The 21,060-nt window shown below is 32.4% G+C and overlaps 2 protein-coding genes across 4 annotated transcripts; one reads left to right on the top strand and one right to left on the bottom strand.

Annotated features, from left to right (window-relative positions):
- Positions 1–11,271: 11,271 nt before the first annotated feature.
- LOC139897595 (uncharacterized protein At2g33490-like) lies at positions 11,272–15,556 on the top strand. Of its 3 annotated transcripts, none has more exons than XM_071880293.1 (9): positions 11,272–11,486; positions 11,936–12,008; positions 12,452–12,526; positions 12,825–12,886; positions 12,978–13,075; positions 13,489–13,696; positions 13,785–14,036; positions 14,519–14,572; positions 14,709–15,556. In XM_071880293.1, the coding sequence occupies exons 1-9, from the start codon at positions 11,370–11,372 to the stop codon at positions 15,363–15,365; spliced, it is 1,596 nt and encodes a 531-aa protein (XP_071736394.1). In that variant the 5' UTR covers positions 11,272–11,369; the 3' UTR covers positions 15,366–15,556. The 3 variants fall into 3 exon arrangements, with proteins under 3 accessions (XP_071736394.1, XP_071736393.1, XP_071736395.1); XM_071880292.1 differs by having other exon boundaries at positions 14,706–15,556; XM_071880294.1 differs by lacking the exons at positions 11,272–11,486; positions 11,936–12,008 and having other exon boundaries at positions 12,829–12,886; positions 14,706–15,556.
- A 392-nt stretch (positions 15,557–15,948) lies between these two features.
- On the bottom strand, positions 15,949–16,833 carry LOC139897594 (uncharacterized). Its single transcript, XM_071880291.1, has one exon. The coding sequence runs from the start codon at positions 16,787–16,789 to the stop codon at positions 16,112–16,114; it is 678 nt and encodes a 225-aa protein (XP_071736392.1). The 5' UTR covers positions 16,790–16,833; the 3' UTR covers positions 15,949–16,111.
- Between the last annotated feature and the right edge of the window lie 4,227 nt (positions 16,834–21,060).

Genomic DNA, 21,060 nt, shown 5'->3' with positions numbered 1-21,060 from the left:
AGGTTGGGTCTCAAAAATTTTGAACTGTTTCATATATTCAATTGACCTTCGACTGTTCTCGACGATTCACGAACAACTATTTGTAAATTGATACATATATATCTAAATATATATATTATAATTTAAATTATTATTTGAACTAATATATGATTTAATTGTTGGAAATAATTATGTAAAATAATATGCGATGTAACTATTATTAGATATATATATATATATATATATATATATATATATATATATATATATATATATATATATATATATAAATATTACTTGTAAATATATAAAAATTATATTAAATCTATTTGTTTAAAAATATATAATATATTTATGTAGTAAAACTTGCTATTAAAAACTGTTATTATATATAGAGAAATTATATTAAATATAAATGATTTCGAGCTTAAATTGTCAAAGTTTGTATTACTCGGTTGACATTTTGTTAGCGTTCATATAGATTTAACATAAGTTTATGAAGGATTAAAATAAAAGTTGGAGTGTAAATTGATTATGAAGATGCTAGATATGTTAAAAAATTATTTTTACCTTTTTAGTTTAAATTTTAGTACTCCGTACATATTATTTGGTACATAATATAAATAATTACTTAACTTTTTTGATCAGGTTCCAAACAGTTAATGACTAAAATAATTAAATGAACTTAATTTAAAAATTTGGAATTTTTAGGAACATTTTTATATATTAACTATTTAGCAATGGACCACGTTATAATACTCCCTCAAAAGTGTCGGTATAAGGATACAAATATCACGATGGCTATCCTATTTGAATTATTGTATGTTCCTTTTCATAGCCACTAACTTATTAAATATATATATATATATATATATATATATATATATATATATATATATATATATATATATATATATATATATATATATATATATATATATATACACACATTCATTTAGTTCAAACTATCTGCATCTAAATTGATCCTTTCTCCTTGTTCTTGTGCAAGTATTCGACAACCACCACAGCCCAACCATTTCACCACTCTCGAACATCCTAAACCACCACAGTCCACCGTCGGTTACCACCTTGAACCACCATGAGCAACACCCATTTAAATAATCACTCCATCTCCCTAAACCACCCTACAAATCACCATCGTCTTTTGCTATTGTTGTTGCCATTGTTCACCGTTTCAGTAGAAATCCCAACCACAACAATCCTATTCAATCACCATCGGACTCTATTAAACCATAACCACCACTAAACCGTTACCTTGTATATTTCTTATACTTCGATCACCATAAACCTTCGAACACCACACCCATCGACTTTCTGTTTTCTTTTCGTTGACCGTGAACACAACAAACCACCACCACCTTACAAACCTTGATCACCATCCATGACCACCATCATTGAACACCACATGTCATGTTGTTACCGTTTCTGAGGTCACTGTTGTCGACTGTTCGAAACCTTCTTAATCACTATAACCATCACTGTCGATCACCACCATTAAGCTTCTAATGTTACTATTCGATTTCTATTACTAACCGGAGTAACCTTCATCGAACCATTAACAAACCTGCTGCGTTTTTGAGAACCCTTCTATGTTTGCTGTTCTGTTTCACATCACGCACCATCATCTGTTCGTTATATGTTTTAGATGTAACCCCAACACCATATATTGATCACTCATCACTATTATTGCAGCCGTAAACCGCCACCTTAACACCACCATAAATACTCTACTGCTATCCTAACTCGACTTACCTTCTGTTCTAGCTGAAGCCAACGAGACAACCATCACAAGAACCACCTGAAAACCACCAACTCTAACTGCTACGTTTGAATGATATCTTTCTATTTCTAATCACTATTTGCTACAGCAACGTTGAAAACATTACACGAAACGCGTAGATATTTACACGTTACGCGTAATTTGATGAATGAATTACGCGTTTCTCGTAATAATCCCACGAACCGTGTAATTTATTGATGTTAAGGATATTGTTTTTGCTACTTTATTACTGCTAGGTTTTCTATTTATGAATGAGCAATATAGAAGATGACGGACGTAGATGACGATGAACCATTGACGTTGCACCAGGCTACTATTCCGGTGTTACTCGATTAATTTCTGTTGCGGTTTTAGTTACAAACGGATGCTAGTAGTAACATATTTTTCTGCTCGATCTCAACATTATAATCGAACTAGGGTTACTGGGTTTTAACTTCTCTGGATTTTGACTGCTAAGTGGGCTTCTAGTTGGTTAATTTGGGCCAAGTTTTGGTTGGGTTATTATCGGACTAAAAACAGGAAACAGATAAACAAACGGGTTATATTTATATGGATTGATATAAATTTCAGAAAAACATAAATATAGGAACGGTTAGGGCGTGTGTCTCTTAAACAAGAGGTTGCGGGTTCGAACCTGGGCAGTGGCGTAATTTTTTTTTAGAAGCTTGTTTTCTTCAAAGGTTGTATTCTAAAATTATTATTATTATTATTATTATTATTATTATTATTATTATTATTATTATTATTATTATTATCATTATTATTATTGTTGTTATTATTATTAGTATTATAATTATTATTATTAATTATTATTATTACTAATATAAGTGTTAGTTATCATTTTTGATTATTATCATTACAATTAATTATTATTGTTATTATTATAGTTATTATATTACTAATATTATTATCATCACTAGTAATATCATTAAGTAGTATTATTATTAATATTATCATTAGTAATAAGATTATTATTATTATTATTATTATTATTATTATTATTATTATTATTATTATTATTATTATTATTATTAAGTATTAAGTATTATTATCAAAATTATTATTTTCATTATCGTTATTATTAAAATTTTCATCTTTATTGAAAACTACTATTATTATGATTATTTTTATTATTATTATCATTATTATCATTTTTATGAATATTAATATTATTTCTATGAAAATTACTATTATTATTAATTTTATGAATATTATAATAATAATAATAATTATTATTTTTATCATTATTATTTTTAACATTAAATTTATTATTTTTAACATTATTTATCTAAAGTATATATAAAATAAATATAGTTAATTAATTTATTAATGAAACATATAATTTACTAAAATAACAATTAATAATAAGATATATATAAATTTGTTCAATTACCATTATATGTATTAATATATATATATAAATGATATAGGTTCGTGAATCCGAGGCCAACTCTGCATTGTTCAATACCGTCGTACGCATATTTTTACTACAAAATATCGTATTGTGAGTTTCATTTGCTCCCTTTTTAAATGCTTTTGCAATATATATTTTTGGGACTGAGAATACATGCACTACTTTTATAAATGTTTTACGAAATAAACACAAGTAATCGAAACTACATTCTATGATTGGATTATCGAATCGAATATCACCCTTTTTAGTCTGGTAATCTAAGAATTAGGGAACAGAAACCCTAATTGACGCGAATCCTAAAGATATATCTATTGGGCCTAACAACCATCCGGGTTACGAATGCTTTAGTACTTCGATTTTATCATGTCCGATGAGAGTCCCGGAATGATGGGGATATTATAGACGCGTTTTGTTAATGTCGATTACCAGGTGTTCACCATATGAATGATTTTTATCTCTATGCAGTTTGTGCGAAATGCCTGATATGAGATGATGTTTATGAAAAATGAAAATAGAAATCTTGTGGTATATTATATTATTGAAAATGATTGTTTATGATAAACTAATGAACTCACCAACCTTTTAGTTGACATTTTAAAGCACGTTTATTCTCATGTATGAAAGAAATCTTCAGCTATGCATTTGCTCATTTTAAAGATACTACTTGGAGTCATTCCTGGCATATTTAGGTCAGTACATCGCAATGGGACCAAATGTTGATGACTTCGTCCAGGTGGATTAGGACGGGTCGCTTCACCCATTTCAAGTGTTCATGCTAGTTCCCCAAAACATCAAGAACAAGCAAAAAAATTACATATTCATGTTATAAACGAGCCATAGACACTAACTAACACTATTTCAAGTCTATAAAACGAATTAGAGAAATCTATAGTTTTTAGAAACCTTACCCCAAGTAGTGAAATTGGTACCAAATTGAAGAGGATGATGCCAGGATCACAAAAGTATAATTCGTTTTGATATTTGATTACTAGATTGGAAATGGATGATGAATCTTTGAAGATGTTAAAATTGTGTTCTTGATGACTAGAGAGAAAAAGAAGATGAGGAGGTGAAGTGGAATGAGTGGTGAAGAAGAGTGGTTACTAGTTCAACTAGTTGCCACTTTGATCAAATGGCAAATTTAGTCCCTCGAGTTTAAAAGCGGGTGTGTGAATTAACCAAACGAAATATTTTAAAAACGCTAGAGTAAACGAGAGATGTTATAATTTAATAACGAAAATATTGGAAACACTTATTAACGGGGGATACGAATTTACATAACGAAAGATATTACTAAAAAAAAGACGGGCGTTAAAATAATTTAACGAAAAAGGCGGGATGTTACAGTAGTACTCTATACCTCTGCTATGTATGGCCATGGAAACGACCTCACTGTTGAAGAGTACATTGCACCATAACGCGGTCTCAGACATTGCACTCCGTCCGAGGGATTCTTTAGTAATAAGAACTGTTGTTTAAACCCATAAAGGATTGAAACCGTTAGGATAATCGAACGTTCACATGGAGACTACTTTCTGGCCATGTCGTTCCTTTATGGTTGATTTCTTTTAGATAAGAACCTACTGATCTTTATAAACCAATCGTTAACGAAAGCATCGGAAACATATCATGTCTCTCGGATAAAGGATACCCTCTACTTTAGCTTATGTTTAAGAAAGTTTGGGCCAAGTGGATAGATTAATACGCTGCCTTATCGGGTCGCTCATAATAAAAGAGCCGTCTAGTGTTAACAAGTAGCTGTGTTACTCTGGCGTCGAGGGAAGACGCATTGCTGCCCATTCAGAATCTTCAAGAATATCGTATACATTATGCCCAGTGACATGTCAGTCCTCTGACAGGGGCGGTAGGACCAATATAACGGGTAAAGGGTTATCAACTATTCATGAGCTGTCATTACACAACTCAGCAATGTAACTAATGAAATCACATCATGTACATCTTTAACCTTATCTGAAATACGATTTTTACCTATCTGTATTTACTTTATCTTTTAGAAAATTAGAAAACCCAAAATAGAAACACAACTACTCCTTATTAATTATTTTTGTTAGGTTTTAGGTTCGATTCTGTAGACTTCTTTAAAAACGACCCTAAGTCATACTTCCCTTACCCTAAGGAGTAGTAGATTTAGGCCCCGACCTTATAAATTTAAAACACGGATACATCCCCGCTGGGAGACGTCGACTGACGACCATGCGACCCGACGACACTGCACACCAGAACACAACCATCCGTTTTGTCCATATCATCCACTAGCAGCTTTTTCTCCTTGCTTGGAACTGCCCGATGTTAACAATGTAGGATCATGCACTATATTATTTTTTTAATCTGTAGTAGAACAATGAACAACACAGTTTACATCTAACATTTTAGTTTCAAAATACAAACGAGTATTAACACAGATCTAAAATATATAGTTATGTACATTGAAGGGCTTTGTTGTGTTATATTCATCACTGTCAATATCCAAGTCAATTGGTCACCTTTTTTACCTAGTTTGGTCGCAATCTTATTTATTACTTCAACATCGTCTGTTGCATCCATGACAGTGTATACACGGTAGTTCTTTGAGACATTAAAGTCACTTTTTTTTACTAACCAAACGAATGCCAGGTTCAGCACACCATTCACCTCAGCAGGGATGTCATAAGGGTCAGCACACTTTTGAGACATGTAGAAAGGAGTTTGTTAAAAAAATTATATGATTGAATTCTTCATTATAATGTGGGTTTATAATGACTCATATTAATAATATATTTACTTACCGCTTGAGCAGTTGCTTTCAACTATATAATACTTCGGTTACACAATTTTGATAGATGTGAATCAAACAGAGTCATCTCACACGTACCAGATGTATCTTTGACTTTCATGGTTGTTCTGATCCTGAATAGTAGACATTTATAGACATTTATTTTCAAACTTAGATTATCAACAGTGCTTGTGCTTTTTAAAAGTACTTTTTCAGAATGTTAATTATTTACCTAGGAACCCACTGCATTTCTGCATCACACTTCTGACACCACAATATAACTTTTTCCACCTCAAGATTGTATGTATCCACAAGTTTTTTCTCACACTTACAGCACAACTGCTGAAACCATCCTTCGTTATCAAAATTTCTTTGCACCTTAGCACGCACAACAAAATTAACATTCTGTAATATAAAACATAGAAACTTTAGAGATGTACAATTACTTTGTGTTTGAAAGCTTAATTTGTATTGTCTTATATTATTTGTTGAAGTGGTGTACAACAAAAAATAGATTGATATTAACCTTTGGTAAGTTAACAGTCTCAAAAATCCAAGTTGGTGCAGTTGTTTCAAATCTTGCAAGAACTGAAAACTCATCTTCTTCAAAGTTTGAATCCATAGTGGGAATTTGACTAAGCTCAGCCCTGTCTGGATTATTCTCCAAGCTTTAAAAATTTTCAAACATTAATAGAGTCTTTGTATTATGCATATGATTGATGATTGAAGAATGTGACAGTCCTTATATGTAATAAGCAATTTATTAACTATGAAAAATACTTACAGGGAGTTGTAAACTGAAAAGGGAGGGACAGTCTCATTAAGATACAATCGTGTACCAAAGAATATGTTATTGACTTGTAGGCCGGCTAAAATAATCCATAAGTGTATTAGACATTGCATAAACATAGTGAAAGTAAATGTATAAGGTTGTATACAAATAATTAATTATTACTGTCCCAATCTTTGAGGTTGCAGTTATGAATCAAAGCTACAATTGGATTGTCATCCAAGTGGAATTTTTTTTCCATTTCAACTAATCTGATGGTGTGTTCTCCCCATAACGCACATCGTATAAACTCATCACTATATAGCTTTAAATGAATTTACTTATTCGCGATAAGTAAAATAATGTATATTTTAGATGTGAAATGAAGAAACAACTTTTTTGACACAATGTAATTGTCTTTGTTACTGTTACCTGTGATTCTGCAACTTAAATTCCAAATCTTCCTCGACCCATATTTATCTTTGATTGTTCTATACCTTATCACATTTACAACCCTCCCTGACACATCAAAATCAATAAACAATGTATGTTATTGAATATAAAAGATATATATATATATATATATATATATATATATATATATATATATATATATATATATATATATATATATATATATATATATATATATATATATATATATTGTTTAATTGTTATAATCAATAGTAATTTACCAATAGTAATTTACTGAATATTTCATCAGGGCGTAACAGTTTATGATTAACCTGATCATAAGTTACTACTCGAAAAATGTTAGTTTGAATTTCAAATTCAGGACACTTTTGCACCTTACAGATTTTATAGATGATAATCTTATTATTGATAAACTTGATATAGTTATCTTTGAGTCGATGACTGTGAACCTAGAGAGATATAGAAAACGCCCTTCCTTAAACATGGCTTCAAAATAACCAATAACATCATTCTCCATTGCACCCCTAATCTTGTTACCCTACATTGACAATAAATTATAATGAAAGAGTTATATGGTATATTGTGATATCTACTGTTGTATATGAATATAACATCAATTTATAATAAAAAAGTTATAAGGTATATTGTGATATGTACTGGTATATATGAATGTAAGATCAATTTTTTAAGTACCTGCTGATCGACCAAAACCATCTCTAGGGAAGTTGGTTTAGATGCATTGAATTTAGAGAACTTTTTCCATACGATGTGTACCTTGACTCTAAACTTAAAGTCTTCATTTGCCTTGGTAAGTTGATAAAAGTGGAATGATTCCTTCAACATTAGCCATTGATTATAGGATTAGTGGTTACTTTTAAATGAGTAGTTTTTTGAATGTGAATAGAATGTCGAAGGTAGAACCATTTAAATAGCGTGATACAAAACCTAGGATCAGGTACTATTTTAGGATAATATATGGTGGAGCCATTTAAATAGCGTGATACGAAACTCAAGATCTGGTACTATTTTAGGATAATATATGGGTTTATTTTGGTTTAAATTTTGTCATTATAATATAAATTTATCCGTTTTTAGCCATTTAAATAAGGTGATACGAATATATGGGTTTATTTCGGTATATGGGTTTATTTTTGGTTTAAATTTTGTCATTATGATCTAGATTTATCCCTTTTTTTAGCCATTTAAAGAAGGTGATATGAAATCCAGGATCACGAAGTGACCCAAAGCCATATCATGCCATCAACCTATCATGACCCTATTCCATTGTGACCCCTCCATTGTGGTTCTTTGGGGGCTACTCACCACAATTTGAATTATTCAAGTAAAGGAGCAATACGGTTATTACTTATTGGCCATACCATAAGGTACCTTTAACCTAAGGAAGGTGCATGTAACAATACTTCACAGCCTTCATATATTTATGCTTCTTACTTTCTCGTGTCTGCACACAAAGCACCATATACTATACTTTAATACACCTCGAATGCATGATAAAACTAATAATGCCAATATAAACTATTCCCAAACCCCCAAGTTAACTAGAGCATGACCAATATTTTGCAAACCCCAAAACAAAAAATACATATACCTGTAATACCAATAGGTTCTTTATAGTGAGGTTGTTTATAACCAAAAAGCAAAAGTGTTGACATGTATCTATTTAATGATATCCCAAAATTCAATTACAATGAGTATTAACCAAAACGAAGGCACATACATCTCCTATTAAGTAATTCTCTTATTCATTTACAATTCACATATTGAATTAAATATGTATCGATGGGGTAAACTTAGGGTTCTAAAAGTGCCTGATAATGGAATCGACATGGGTATTCGAATTTAATCGATCTTGAGAAGATGAAACAATTTAATCGATGGGGGTAAAATTAGGGTTATTTCGAAATGTTTTGATAGAATGAAATCCGAATCTCCAATTGTTCAATCAACATCAAAGCATATGTAGTTCTTGTGCTTTTAGGTTATACGGATTGGATGTAGGTTTGATGATGAAAACAATTTTCCAGAACCCCGAATGAGAGGAAACAGGTTTTATTTTGGGTGTGATTTCAAATGGGAGGTTTGGGTGTGATTTCAAATGGGAGGGAAATAAATGGACAACCCCTATTTTTTTTTAGCATTATTCCCCTTAATTAGAAGGGTAATTTAGTCATCAAACAACTATTCAAGGTGATTATGAGGTCATAATGTTGATTAGAAAATTTGGGTAGTCTAGATTATGGATGTTAATGATAATTGAAAGCTAGAATTAATGTTTTAAATTTTAGATGATCCTTTTTTAATTTCGTTATTATAATATAAAGAGAAGATTATAGTTATTTTTGGTTATAATGTGTGCTAGATTCTCTCACTATATTGTTCCATGTTATCAATTCCGTTGTCATTTACACTATGGTGTTAATTGTACGGTTTGTTCACTCAGTATATTCTTCTTCGGTATTATCAATTATGTTTCATAAGCGGATTGTCACTGTGGTACCATTTACACTATATCTTCTATAGTATGGTGCCCTTTACAAATTGTTAAGTGTCTATATAACATTTGTCAATTATAAATTGTCACTCAAAGTTTTTTCTTTAACAAATCTGTGGTTCTACGGATAAATAGTTATAGTTATGCTGTTGATTTTCAATGTGTTTCTTTCTCAACTTAACTTTAAATATTTTTATTTGTGTTATACATAATATTTGATGAAAATAATGTAAATGAATTGAGTTCTAAATATGTTTTTATTCATATAGGTATTATCAAATAGTAGTTAACACAAATAATAATATAAATAGTTGATAAAAAAAGATTTTGAAAAGTTAACAGGGGCATTTGTAGTGGGAGGGTGGGAGGGAGTATATGATACCAATGTTGTAAAAAACCTGATTACTCCCCCGAATAATCTTTAATTACTCATTTTTAAGAGTTGTCTGTTTCGATTTTTAAAAATACGTTTAATTAACCGGTCAACATCGATTGAGGGGTCTAAATTGAATTGAGTAATCAAAGTCGGTAGAAGTTAAAATTGGTCAATAATTTAACATTAAATTAAACTAGATATTTGAAGTTTTTAATCAAAATGAACTATTTTAATCAATTATTTTAAAGTTTATGTCTATGTCTATGATTTAAATCTATATATTTAAATATAGAATGTTTAAAATTTAATATTTAACTAAAATTCGCTTGATCTTTGATTAATCTTCAAATAGCCAATTACTCTTTTCAAAGAAATCTCCAAATGGCAAGAATAGCGAATTTTACAATCTATCTATAGTTTCTATTATATTGCTAAAATGATGATGTCATTATTAGGTTAATTACTTTGTTAAAAAAAATCAAAAAGAAAAAGAAAAAAACTAAGCATGGTGGATGATGTCATTAATCTAAATAATTTTAAATTAAATTAAATCTTATTAATTAATTATTATTATTAAATCTTATTAATAATTATTTTAATTAATAACATTAAATAATTTTAAATTATTTTAATTAATTATTTTGAATTGAGCACGAGAAGGTATAAAAGTTAGGCAGAATGAAACCAATTCTACATTTATATTTTAATTTACACTTTTAAAATAAAATGATAACCAATATTATCTCTTATGATTGGATGTGGATTGTTAAATATGCATTTTAGGTGTTTGATGAAATTTTCAGCTGACGAGTTTTTTAGTCGAACTATGTGATTCTACGGGTTATTAAACTAAATAACTTTAGGATTTACATTCACTTTATACCTATCATTAAATTGTTTTTTTTTTAAACAAACTCGTGATTCTATCAGTTTTCACTAGTCTTCTATGATACTCCTATATGATTATTTATATATTAGAGTAGGCCCCTTAACATTGAAATGATGAAAGAAAGGGATGGATTGACAATTTGAATTTGATGAAAATAAACAAACAAACAAGAAAGCAAACACCGCCTTAAATTTGATTCCACCTCTCCATCCGTTACCTTTTTGACTTTTGACTTTGACCTTTGAATAACACATGATCATATCATATTTTTCTCTCATTCAAGCCTTTCATCTCTTCCACAACACCTCATTTTTCCACATTTGAACAGCATTTTCAATTTTTTTCCATTCATTCTTTATACCCAAACATTTTCAATTATTGTCATTCATTCAAACTCAAACAAGTTTAGAAGAACATAATCATGAAGAGTCCTTTGAAAAAACTACGTGGAGGTTTACACATGATGACACGACTAAATCTTCATCATCATCATAATACTCCTGTTAATCAATTGGATGAGCTTTCTCAGGCTTCCCAGGTTTTTTTTTTTTTTTTTTGTTTCTTATTTTATATTTGATTTGATTTATAAAGAAATATACTACGTAGTTATTTTCAGGCTCACTGATGTTCAAATTTATTTAACTGAATTTAATTGGAAACTATCTATACGAAACTTAGGATCCTCAATTTTCTTTCTCAAATTAGACCCAAATATGCATGTAAATATGAAAAATGATAAACAGACCTAACATACAAGACTAAATATGGACCTGAAAAGGTGATCATAATATATGTTGAAAACATAAAATCAACAAAAACCATATGGATTAGGTCTGTTTTAAGGTTATAAAAGTTGGAGATTCTTTGTCCAAATTGTACTTTTTTCATATATTAGTTCTTCAGAAAAAGAATCGAAAACAATCAAATGATACCTGAACGGTGAAAACTTTATTCAGTTACCAATTTGTATGTGTTTGTGTTGTGCAGGACTTGCTAGACATGAAAGATTGTTATGACAGTTTACTTTCCTCTGCAGCTGCAACTACTAACAGCGCATACGGTATATGTCTTCTTGGCGGATCCAGAAACTTTTTTCGATGGGGGCAAAACGTAAAAAATTGGAAAAATAGGTCAAATTTAACATAAAAATACACTAAAAAATATTGGATCGTCGGGGGCGGCCGACCCCACTTGCACCCCCCTCCCTCCGCCTTCTATTGTACTCACTCCTTGTTTCATAATCGGGTAAATGGTAGAAGGTTTTTCTTGTTCGGCTCCGTAATCCGAACCCATACTCTTATGTACGCAGCCCAACAGAATTACTCTATGGCTGTTTCTAACCCATCCCCTGTGCACCACTAGATATTCGTCCTAGACAGGATTCGATCCTAAGACCTCTTGCAAGGAACTCGAGTGCCCAACCACTAGGCTATCTAGTGATGGTTTCATTGTTTCATATTTGAACTGTCTAATTCTCATCACATAACTATCATCTTGTTTCAGAATTCTCCGAATCATTACGAGAAATGGGCGATTGTCTTCTAGAGAAAACATCCCTTAACGACGACGAAGACACCGGTGAGTTACCCCGGCCCGTTCAATTATTTCTATCTTCTTTTTGAGATAATAAGAGATGTCGTTAACACGTTTTTATGTATCGTACACACCAGTTACTTATTACTTTTAAAATGGCATTTATCAATTCGTACAACACATTAAAACATCTTAACGACAGCCTAAAGGGCTGTTATATTAGCAAAATCCTAATAAGTATAATATATTTCACCCACTCCTGTTCTTATATATCATGTCAAACCACAAGCTTTCATCTTAATTAATTTTTTATATTTTAATTTCTTACCCATTCATTTTGTAGGTAGAGCCTTGTTAATGCTAGGAAAGGTTCAGTTTCAAATCCAGAAGTTGGTTGATAGTTATGTAAGTTATGACAGAACATATTAACCTGCCTCTTTATTCATCTACTATTTGGACAATTTTTGATAAATCTGCTCTGAATATATTTTTTCAGCGCTCACATATATCTCAGACAATAACTGTCCCTTCGGAGTCCCTTCTTAATGAATTGCGTATAGTCGAAGATATGAAGAAACAATGTGACGACAAGAGGTAAGCAACTATTAATATTTTTATAATTTTATTAATAGGGCCATCCCATGAACATAGAAGTCCATGTTCGAGATATAAAAAGGTGCCCTTATAAACGTTTAGTTTTTCAATGCATATAATATATATAAATAGATAATAATACTAAAATGTTATCAACAGGGGGAAAAAAAAAATTCTTCTCAGAATAACGCAATAACCGTAACGAAGTGTTTTAATTTCAAATATTTGTTCTCGTTATACTTAAACTATTATATAAATAAACTACTTTCTTAGCACCACTGGAAGCAAAATTTGAGCCCTGTTCAGTTGCACACCTTGTACATATTTTGAAGACGCATGTGTTTATTAAGCATTTATTTAACTATGGTAACTTAAATAGGATGTATGATTAAGTAGTTGTACGGTGTTTGTAGGATGTTGTATGACGAAATGAAACTCAGACACAAAGATAGGAAATGGTTAGGAAGCAATAAAGGAGATCGCGTTTCTTCCAATCAAGTACGAGCAGCTCATGAAGCATTTGAAGACGACGCAACGTTATTTGTTTTTCGCATGAAGTCATTAAAAGGGGGTCAATCTCGTAGTCTTTTAACACAAGCTGCTCGCCATCACGCTGCTCAGGTTTAAAAAAATTTAAAATATTATTTCTCACTTTTTTGATTAACTAAATATGGAAATGTGTCTTATTAGTTAAATGTTGGAAACGCAGATGTGTTTTTTCAGGAAGGCTCTTAATGCTTTGGAAACGATTGAACCACACGTTCAATCAGTAGCTAAAAGTCAACATATTGATTACCAGTTTAGTGGACTTGAAGATGATGATAGGGATTCTGTTTTTCTTACTGATGAAGAAGACGAGGAAGATGAAAGTGACGATGAGTTTGTAAATGGCGAATTGAGTTTTGACTATCAAAGAAATAATCCAAAGATTCCAGTTTCTAGCTCAGAACACTCAATTGAGGTAATACTTTTGTTACTGTGTTTATTTTAAGTATTTTGCTAATGACAACCCTATGGGCTGTCGTTAAACATGCATTAAATCATTGTACGTAGCACTTATCAATTACTTTCTAATTGGCGGTTATCAAACTGGAAAATAATATAAAGCATGTTAACGACAACCGTTACTCCCTTAGGGATGTTGTTAGCAAAATCCTTATTTTAATACTTTTGTTACTGCATAAATCTTCTAAATAACTGACAAACCTGAAAATGTGTTCAATTTAGAAAACCAAAATCTCAATTTTTGCTTTTTATTTTTGCTATAATGATTTAGTTAACACATGTTTTACATTTGAATATGTTATCTGAATTTTCAGTTGTTTTCTAGTGACACAAAACACGTTCGAATTATCTATAGAAGAATAATAATGATTTATGAAAAACTGAAGAAACTTAACTAAACCCGCAGCCTAAACTGTTATATGTTTTTGTTTTCTACAGCTAAACAGTGCAGACCTTACGTTTCCGCAAGTTGCTCCAATAAATTCAGTAAAGGTAAAACATTTTATTATCAAGCCTCAATAGCCATTATGTGAAATGCCACAATTACGCAGATGGTCCCTGTGGTTTGTATCATATTACTGATATGGTCCCTGTGCCTTATTATTGTTTGATTTTGAAAATGCAGCAGCCGAGGAAACCTCTATGGAACTCGTCTACTTATAATATATCAGCAAACGTAGGTAGTAAATCGGCCCCACTTTCTTCCGCACCTAAATTGGAGCATTTGCGACAGTCGTCAGTACGAAAGCTGAATACGTACGTTCTCCCAACACCGCTCGAAACAACTCCAAGGTTTCAGACTCAAACTTCAAGTACCAATATGTGGCATTCGTCTCCTTTAGAACGTGAAAAGTACGACGAAAAAGGCAGATTATCAGGACTAAACACACTCAACGAGTCGAACAATAAAAGTAAACCGATTCCACTACCATCTCCTATAAAACACGCAACTGATCCATGGTCGTCATTTGGTACTAAAAACGTCAAACGATATGCTTTCTCTGGTCCTGTTGGAACATCACCAAATCTTCACCAATCTTCAAGTTCTGTTCAAAGTGCTAGTTTTGTTTCGTCTCCCAAAATTAGCGAACTCCATGAGCTACCAAGGCCCCCTCCCAATTATGTAAAGAAACCGAATCTGAAAGCTGGATTCTCGGCCCCTTTGGTGACGTTCAAAGATTCAGATGGAACAATCAAGTCACCGAAATTTCCGGTGCGTGCTCGACCCATAACCCATATTGAATATCAAAATCTTAAAGCATCAGTTTCACCTCAGAGATTTTAATTGTGTTTTTTTATTTGTTGTTTTATATTATCTATTAAATATTAATATTAATTAATATATTAATTTAATTCATGTTCCTTTTAGCTTAGGTTTTGTATCCATTGAGTAGTAAAAGTTGTATGAGATGAGATAGACATATGAAAGTGTAGATAAACTGTGTGGGAGGATTATGGTTAGTACCTCACCATTTTTGGACTTATATGATTAATAGAGTGTTAATAAAATTCATTTACTTTGTATACAGTTCATATACTGCATAATAATTTATTTAATTTAAACTTTAAAGCTCAACAAAGATTAATTAAAATTAAAAACAGAAAGATAAATCAACATTTGCAAACCTAAAGTTATACAAGACACATAAAATTAGTCAACTTGTATCTTTCACAAATAACATTTAAGTGCAAGGGTTATTCTAACTACTCTTAAGGGCTAACGTTAACATACATTAAATCATTGTACATAGCAGCCAGTGGTGCAAAAAATTACATTATCCAATGGTATCACTATAAAAACTTCGAAAATTTTCCACCGCATCGCGTATTTCAGTGGTAGTCTGTGCTACCACCATATAGATCCGCCTTTGATAGCAGTTATTAATTACCTTCTAACTCGCAGTTATCAAATTATACAATTTAATAATGCATGTTAAATGACAGATTTAAAGATTGTCATTAGCAAAGTCCTGCAATAATAATTTTCATTTTTTTCTAGTTCAAAGAAACAAAATTAATAAAAAAAAATTCCTACAAATAACGACGAACAGGCCAACCAACTTCATTGCTTTCGGCTTCTATCTCAACTGAAACCGGCTTCATCATAGAATATCCAGTGGTGGGTCTTGAACACGAGCCAACTTTATCAACTTTTCGCCTTCCCATTTCATATCTTTCTGAACTTCTTTTCAGATTCTGTTTCCTAAAAACCGAAGCGCTCATTTTGTGCTTTAGTCTAACAGGAATAGGCATTGCCTCGAGTCCCATTAGCTTACCTACAATACTCGGTTTGCACCAAATTACTCTTTCCCCTGCAATTTTCGCAGGCAAACACCTACGACGACTAACATCCATTGATGACCTGTTTCTTATACTAGTGTTTACATGATCAAAGTTACGAAATGAAGAACGATACATAGAATCTTTACCGTCAAGTGAAAATCTAGGGTACTGATTAAGCGCGTTTCTTGCAGAACGTAAAATATCAGAACTATTGACACAAGACATTCGATGTTGAACATGGTCAACGCTTGATCGTGCCGCCATTTTCTCTTCCATGTCTAGCTGCATGATCATTTCCTCTAAAGTGGGCTGGTTGTGGTGGTACTCAGTGGGGTCCACAAAGTTGACTGATTCGGACGAGTTTTGTTGGTTGAGAATGGAGGTTGATGTGTCACCAGTGCATATGTTCTTGAAACCTTTTCTCATCTTGAAAGGTAAGTAGTTTTTGAGGAGAAGGAAAGATAAGTCTTTCATTTTGAAGATTAATAGTAAATTAAATAACTGGAATTTTGAGGTGTTGAAATATTATATTGGTGGTATGATAAACATTAAAGCAATCACATGAATAGATAATAAAGTTTCACAAGAGTTTTGCTACAAAAGTAAAAGTTGATAATAAGTGATTACATGAAGTATCAGCAGTTGGGTGGAGTATCTTGTTGATTCTTTTAATTGCTAACCAACCATTTTCTTTACCATAGTTACTCTTCTTACTTATTATATGTAGATATAAAGATAAATAAATAAATAAATAAATAAATAATCTAGTCAACAGTTGTTAAGATACTTAAATTAATGATGTTTGATTACTATAACTTAATAAAAGAATATAATCATGTAGATTTAATAAAGAAAAAGAATGAAATGATCAAACAATATATAAACGTTATCAAACTATATCAAGTGAACCTCTCTAATTGTAAGGTTGTGTCTTTAAGTTCAAGAAAGAATAAACACGTGTATGTATATATTTTTGACAAGGTGTGTGATTTTATTGTTTTTTCATAAAGAACAGAGAAAAATTAAGGCATGAGAAAATTTATCAACATATATGTAGTTGCCCAAATACAATATGAAGCGAGGGTTCATTAAATATGGTGGAAATGGTAAGTTTAAGGGCTGAATAAGGGAAGCTGCACTCAACTGGCCCAAATAGTGTAAATTCATCAGTTTTTTATTTTTATAGAAACTGGGCACCAAAATCTATTCAAGGCCCTTTAGTCTTTCCAGGGCAAATCAATGATTTGGGCAAACTCGCCCTTTTACATATGCATATGATACATGTAACTAGAAAGCATATAAAAAAAACACATACAATGAAAAATGCTAGGTCTCCCAAAGAGATCTTACAAAATCATGGCAGGAGAAAAAGTTAGATAAGACCTCCCATAACGCATCTCGATCCCACCACCCTGAAATCTCACTCTAGGATATTGTTGGAGCTAATCGGTTCATTATGTCTCACATCGGAAAGTAAAAGAAACAAATGTGCATATATAAGCTTATGGGAACCTTCCTCTATCACCAATTGGTTTTAGAGTAATGTGGAACTCATGAGCTTATATGTTGTAAATGGTGGTGGAGTCGAGATGGTATTGAACGTGTCTGTGGGAGTAGCATGGAATGAACCGATTAAAGGGGTGATCTTTGGAGCTAATCGGTTCATTGTGTCCCACATCGAAAAGTGAAAGAAACAAATGTGCATATATAAGCTTATGGGAACCTCCCTCTATCACCAATTGGTTTTAGAGCAATGTGGAACTCATGAGCTTATATGTTGTACATGGTGGTGGACCTAAATCAATCCTATAAGATTGTCCTCAATTTAGCCCTCCAGTGTATGCGTTGGTTAATAATGTCACATTAAATATTCAATTGCTAAATGCCCATGTGTTATGATGATAACAAGAAATCCATATATGTATAACTATAGTAAATAATACGAGTTAATAAACCTCCATTTTCTCTAGAAAACGACCAACACTTTTAAACATGTCGAAACGAGTCAAAAATATAAAAGTTGTTTGTTAAACAAGTCTTCAACGACCAATCTCAAACTACTCATTTTATTTTCCGTACCAATGAGTCAGCAGAATGTCTCTGTTGTCTTAACGGTGAGACACCACCAAGTTGTGCTGACTCGGTAGAAGGTACAGCAGAAGGGACAACACTTGATAATACAATAAATAGACTTTCTAGTAATGAAAGTTGAGTAAACAAAATATGAACAAATATTCGTGCAAACTGATTGTGTATTGGATTAATGTATTGGATTAATTCAAATGGTTACAATTAACCTTCTTAAATACAAGAACAAAATCATAAACAAATCATACCAACTAAGCCATCAATCATGGATGGATTATACCTAACACACACTACAAATAAAGCCATGTATCAATCATGGATGGATTATACCTAACACACACTACAAATAAAGCCATAAAACATGGCCAAAAATCGGCCACCAATAAAGCAATTGAATAAGAAAAGCCACCAATTAAGGAAAGCAACTTTAACAGCTCATAGTAGGGCTTTGCACTAACATTTTAGTACTAATGAGTTTGTACCAATATTTTAACACTCCCCCTTGGTGCAAACTCACGATCAATAATCCCCAACGCTTCTCGAAATTCCATGAACTTGGTTTTCATTAGAGCTTTAGTAAAGATGTCGGCTACTTGAGCATTTGTCCTTACGTTTGCTAGCTCGATCTCCCCGTTAAGAACTTTTTCACGAATAAAATGATATCTCATTTCTATATGCTTAGTACGGGCATGAAACACAGGATTCGAAGCAAGCTTGATTGCACTTTCGTTGTCACATTTCAATTTGACAACATAATCTACCTTTTCAAGTATGTCACTAATCAATCTTCTTAACCAAGTACATTCTTGAGCCGCCATTGTTGCAGCTATGTATTCCGCTTCCGTGCTAGACAAAGCAACAACATCTTGCTTCTTGTTACACCATGAAATAACCGCGGAACCCATGTTAAAACAGTAACCTGAAGTTGAATGGCGATCATTTGCGTCTCCCATCCAATCTGCATCCACGAAACCATTTAACAAAACATCGTCACACTTCTTGTACCACAAACCGTGACCCATTGATCCTTTCACATAACGAAGGATCCTTTTTGCTGCATCAAGATGAACATTAGTTGGACATTGCATAAATTGAGAAACAATGCCAACCGAGTAAGAAATTTCCGGCCTTGTGATGGTTAGATAGATCAAACTCCCAACCATTTGTTGGAACAACTTCACATCCTTGAGCTCTTTTCCTTGATCTTTCTTCATTTTGAGGTTTGGTTCCATTGGAGTAGTCATAGGCTTTGACTCCCCCATGTTGAAACGTTCCAAGAGACTTCTTGCATAACCCCTTTGAGAGATAAAGTACCCGTTTTCTAATTTATCAACTTCCAAGCCAAGAAAACATCTAATTTCCCCCAGATTCTTCATTTCAAAACGAACCGAAAGATCATCACTTAAACGAGAGATTTCTGACTCGTTTTCTCCGGTGATAATCATGTCATCAACATATAATAACACCAAAACATGTAAACCTGGTTCTTTCTTTACAAACAAGCTAGAATCCGCATCAGAAATCTTAAAACCACAAAAGACAAGGTATTGTGCAACCTTACCGTACCAAGCTCTCGGAGCTTGTTTCAAGCCATAAAGAGCTTTCTTCAACCGGCACACATATTCTGGAAACTGATTTGAAATGAACCCAATAGGTTGTTCCATGAACACCTCACGATCAAGCTCTCCATATAGAAAAGCATTTTTCACATCAAGTTGCCACAATTTTCACCCTTTGTAAGCTGCTAGTGAGATTATTGTTCTCACCGTTACCATTTTAGCCACGGGGCTAAACGTTTCCTCATAATCAAGCCCATAACTTTGACAAAAGCCACGAGCCATCAACCGAGCCTTGAACCTATTAATGGTTCCATCCGAGTTCTTCTTCAAACATTAGACCCATTTGCAAGTAACCGGTTTACATGCTTCCGGTTTCTTGACAAGCTCCCAAGTTTCATTCTTTTCCAATGCATCAATTTCCTCTTGCATTGCTTTTCTCCAATTCGGAGAATCTTTAGCTTCTTCATAACATGTTGGTTCTTCGGTTAAGCCACCTGAAAAGAAACAAGTTGTGACTGTGTTCACCTCATAGTCACTTAGATGTCTTAGTTGTCTCTTTTCTCTTGTTGACCTTCTAACTTGAGTTGGTACTTCTTCACTAGGTGTCTCTTCTTGAGTTTGAGAAACACCATCATTCTCACTTTCTTCTTGAGTGTCGAAGCTAGGAAACATAAATTTGTAATCTCTATTTTCTTCACCATTTTTGCTTGATTCAGAAAATCGAGAAGACACTTCATCAAATACCACATCTCTTGAAGTGGTAAACTTCTTTGTTTCTAGATCCATACACCTCCAACCTTTCCTGTGAGAATCATAACCAACAAAAATACACCTTCGAGCTTTTGGGTCAAGTTTGGTTCGGTTAGATTTTGGAACATGAACATAACAAATAGAACCAAACACCCTAAAATAGCTTACATTAGGCTTTTCACCATAAGCTAGCTCAAAAGATGATTTTTGTGTACCTGGCCAAGATGGTAACCGATTAGACACATGATAAGCACATTGAAGTGCTTCCGCCCATAGCTCCCTAGGCAACCCCTTATCATG

Source organism: Rutidosis leptorrhynchoides, chromosome 3 (assembly GCF_046630445.1).
Source record: "Rutidosis leptorrhynchoides isolate AG116_Rl617_1_P2 chromosome 3, CSIRO_AGI_Rlap_v1, whole genome shotgun sequence".
NCBI lineage: Eukaryota > Viridiplantae > Streptophyta > Magnoliopsida > Asterales > Asteraceae > Rutidosis > Rutidosis leptorrhynchoides.
The sequence above is the reverse complement of the archived record's forward strand: the minus strand, read 5'-3'. Positions and strand labels throughout refer to the sequence as shown.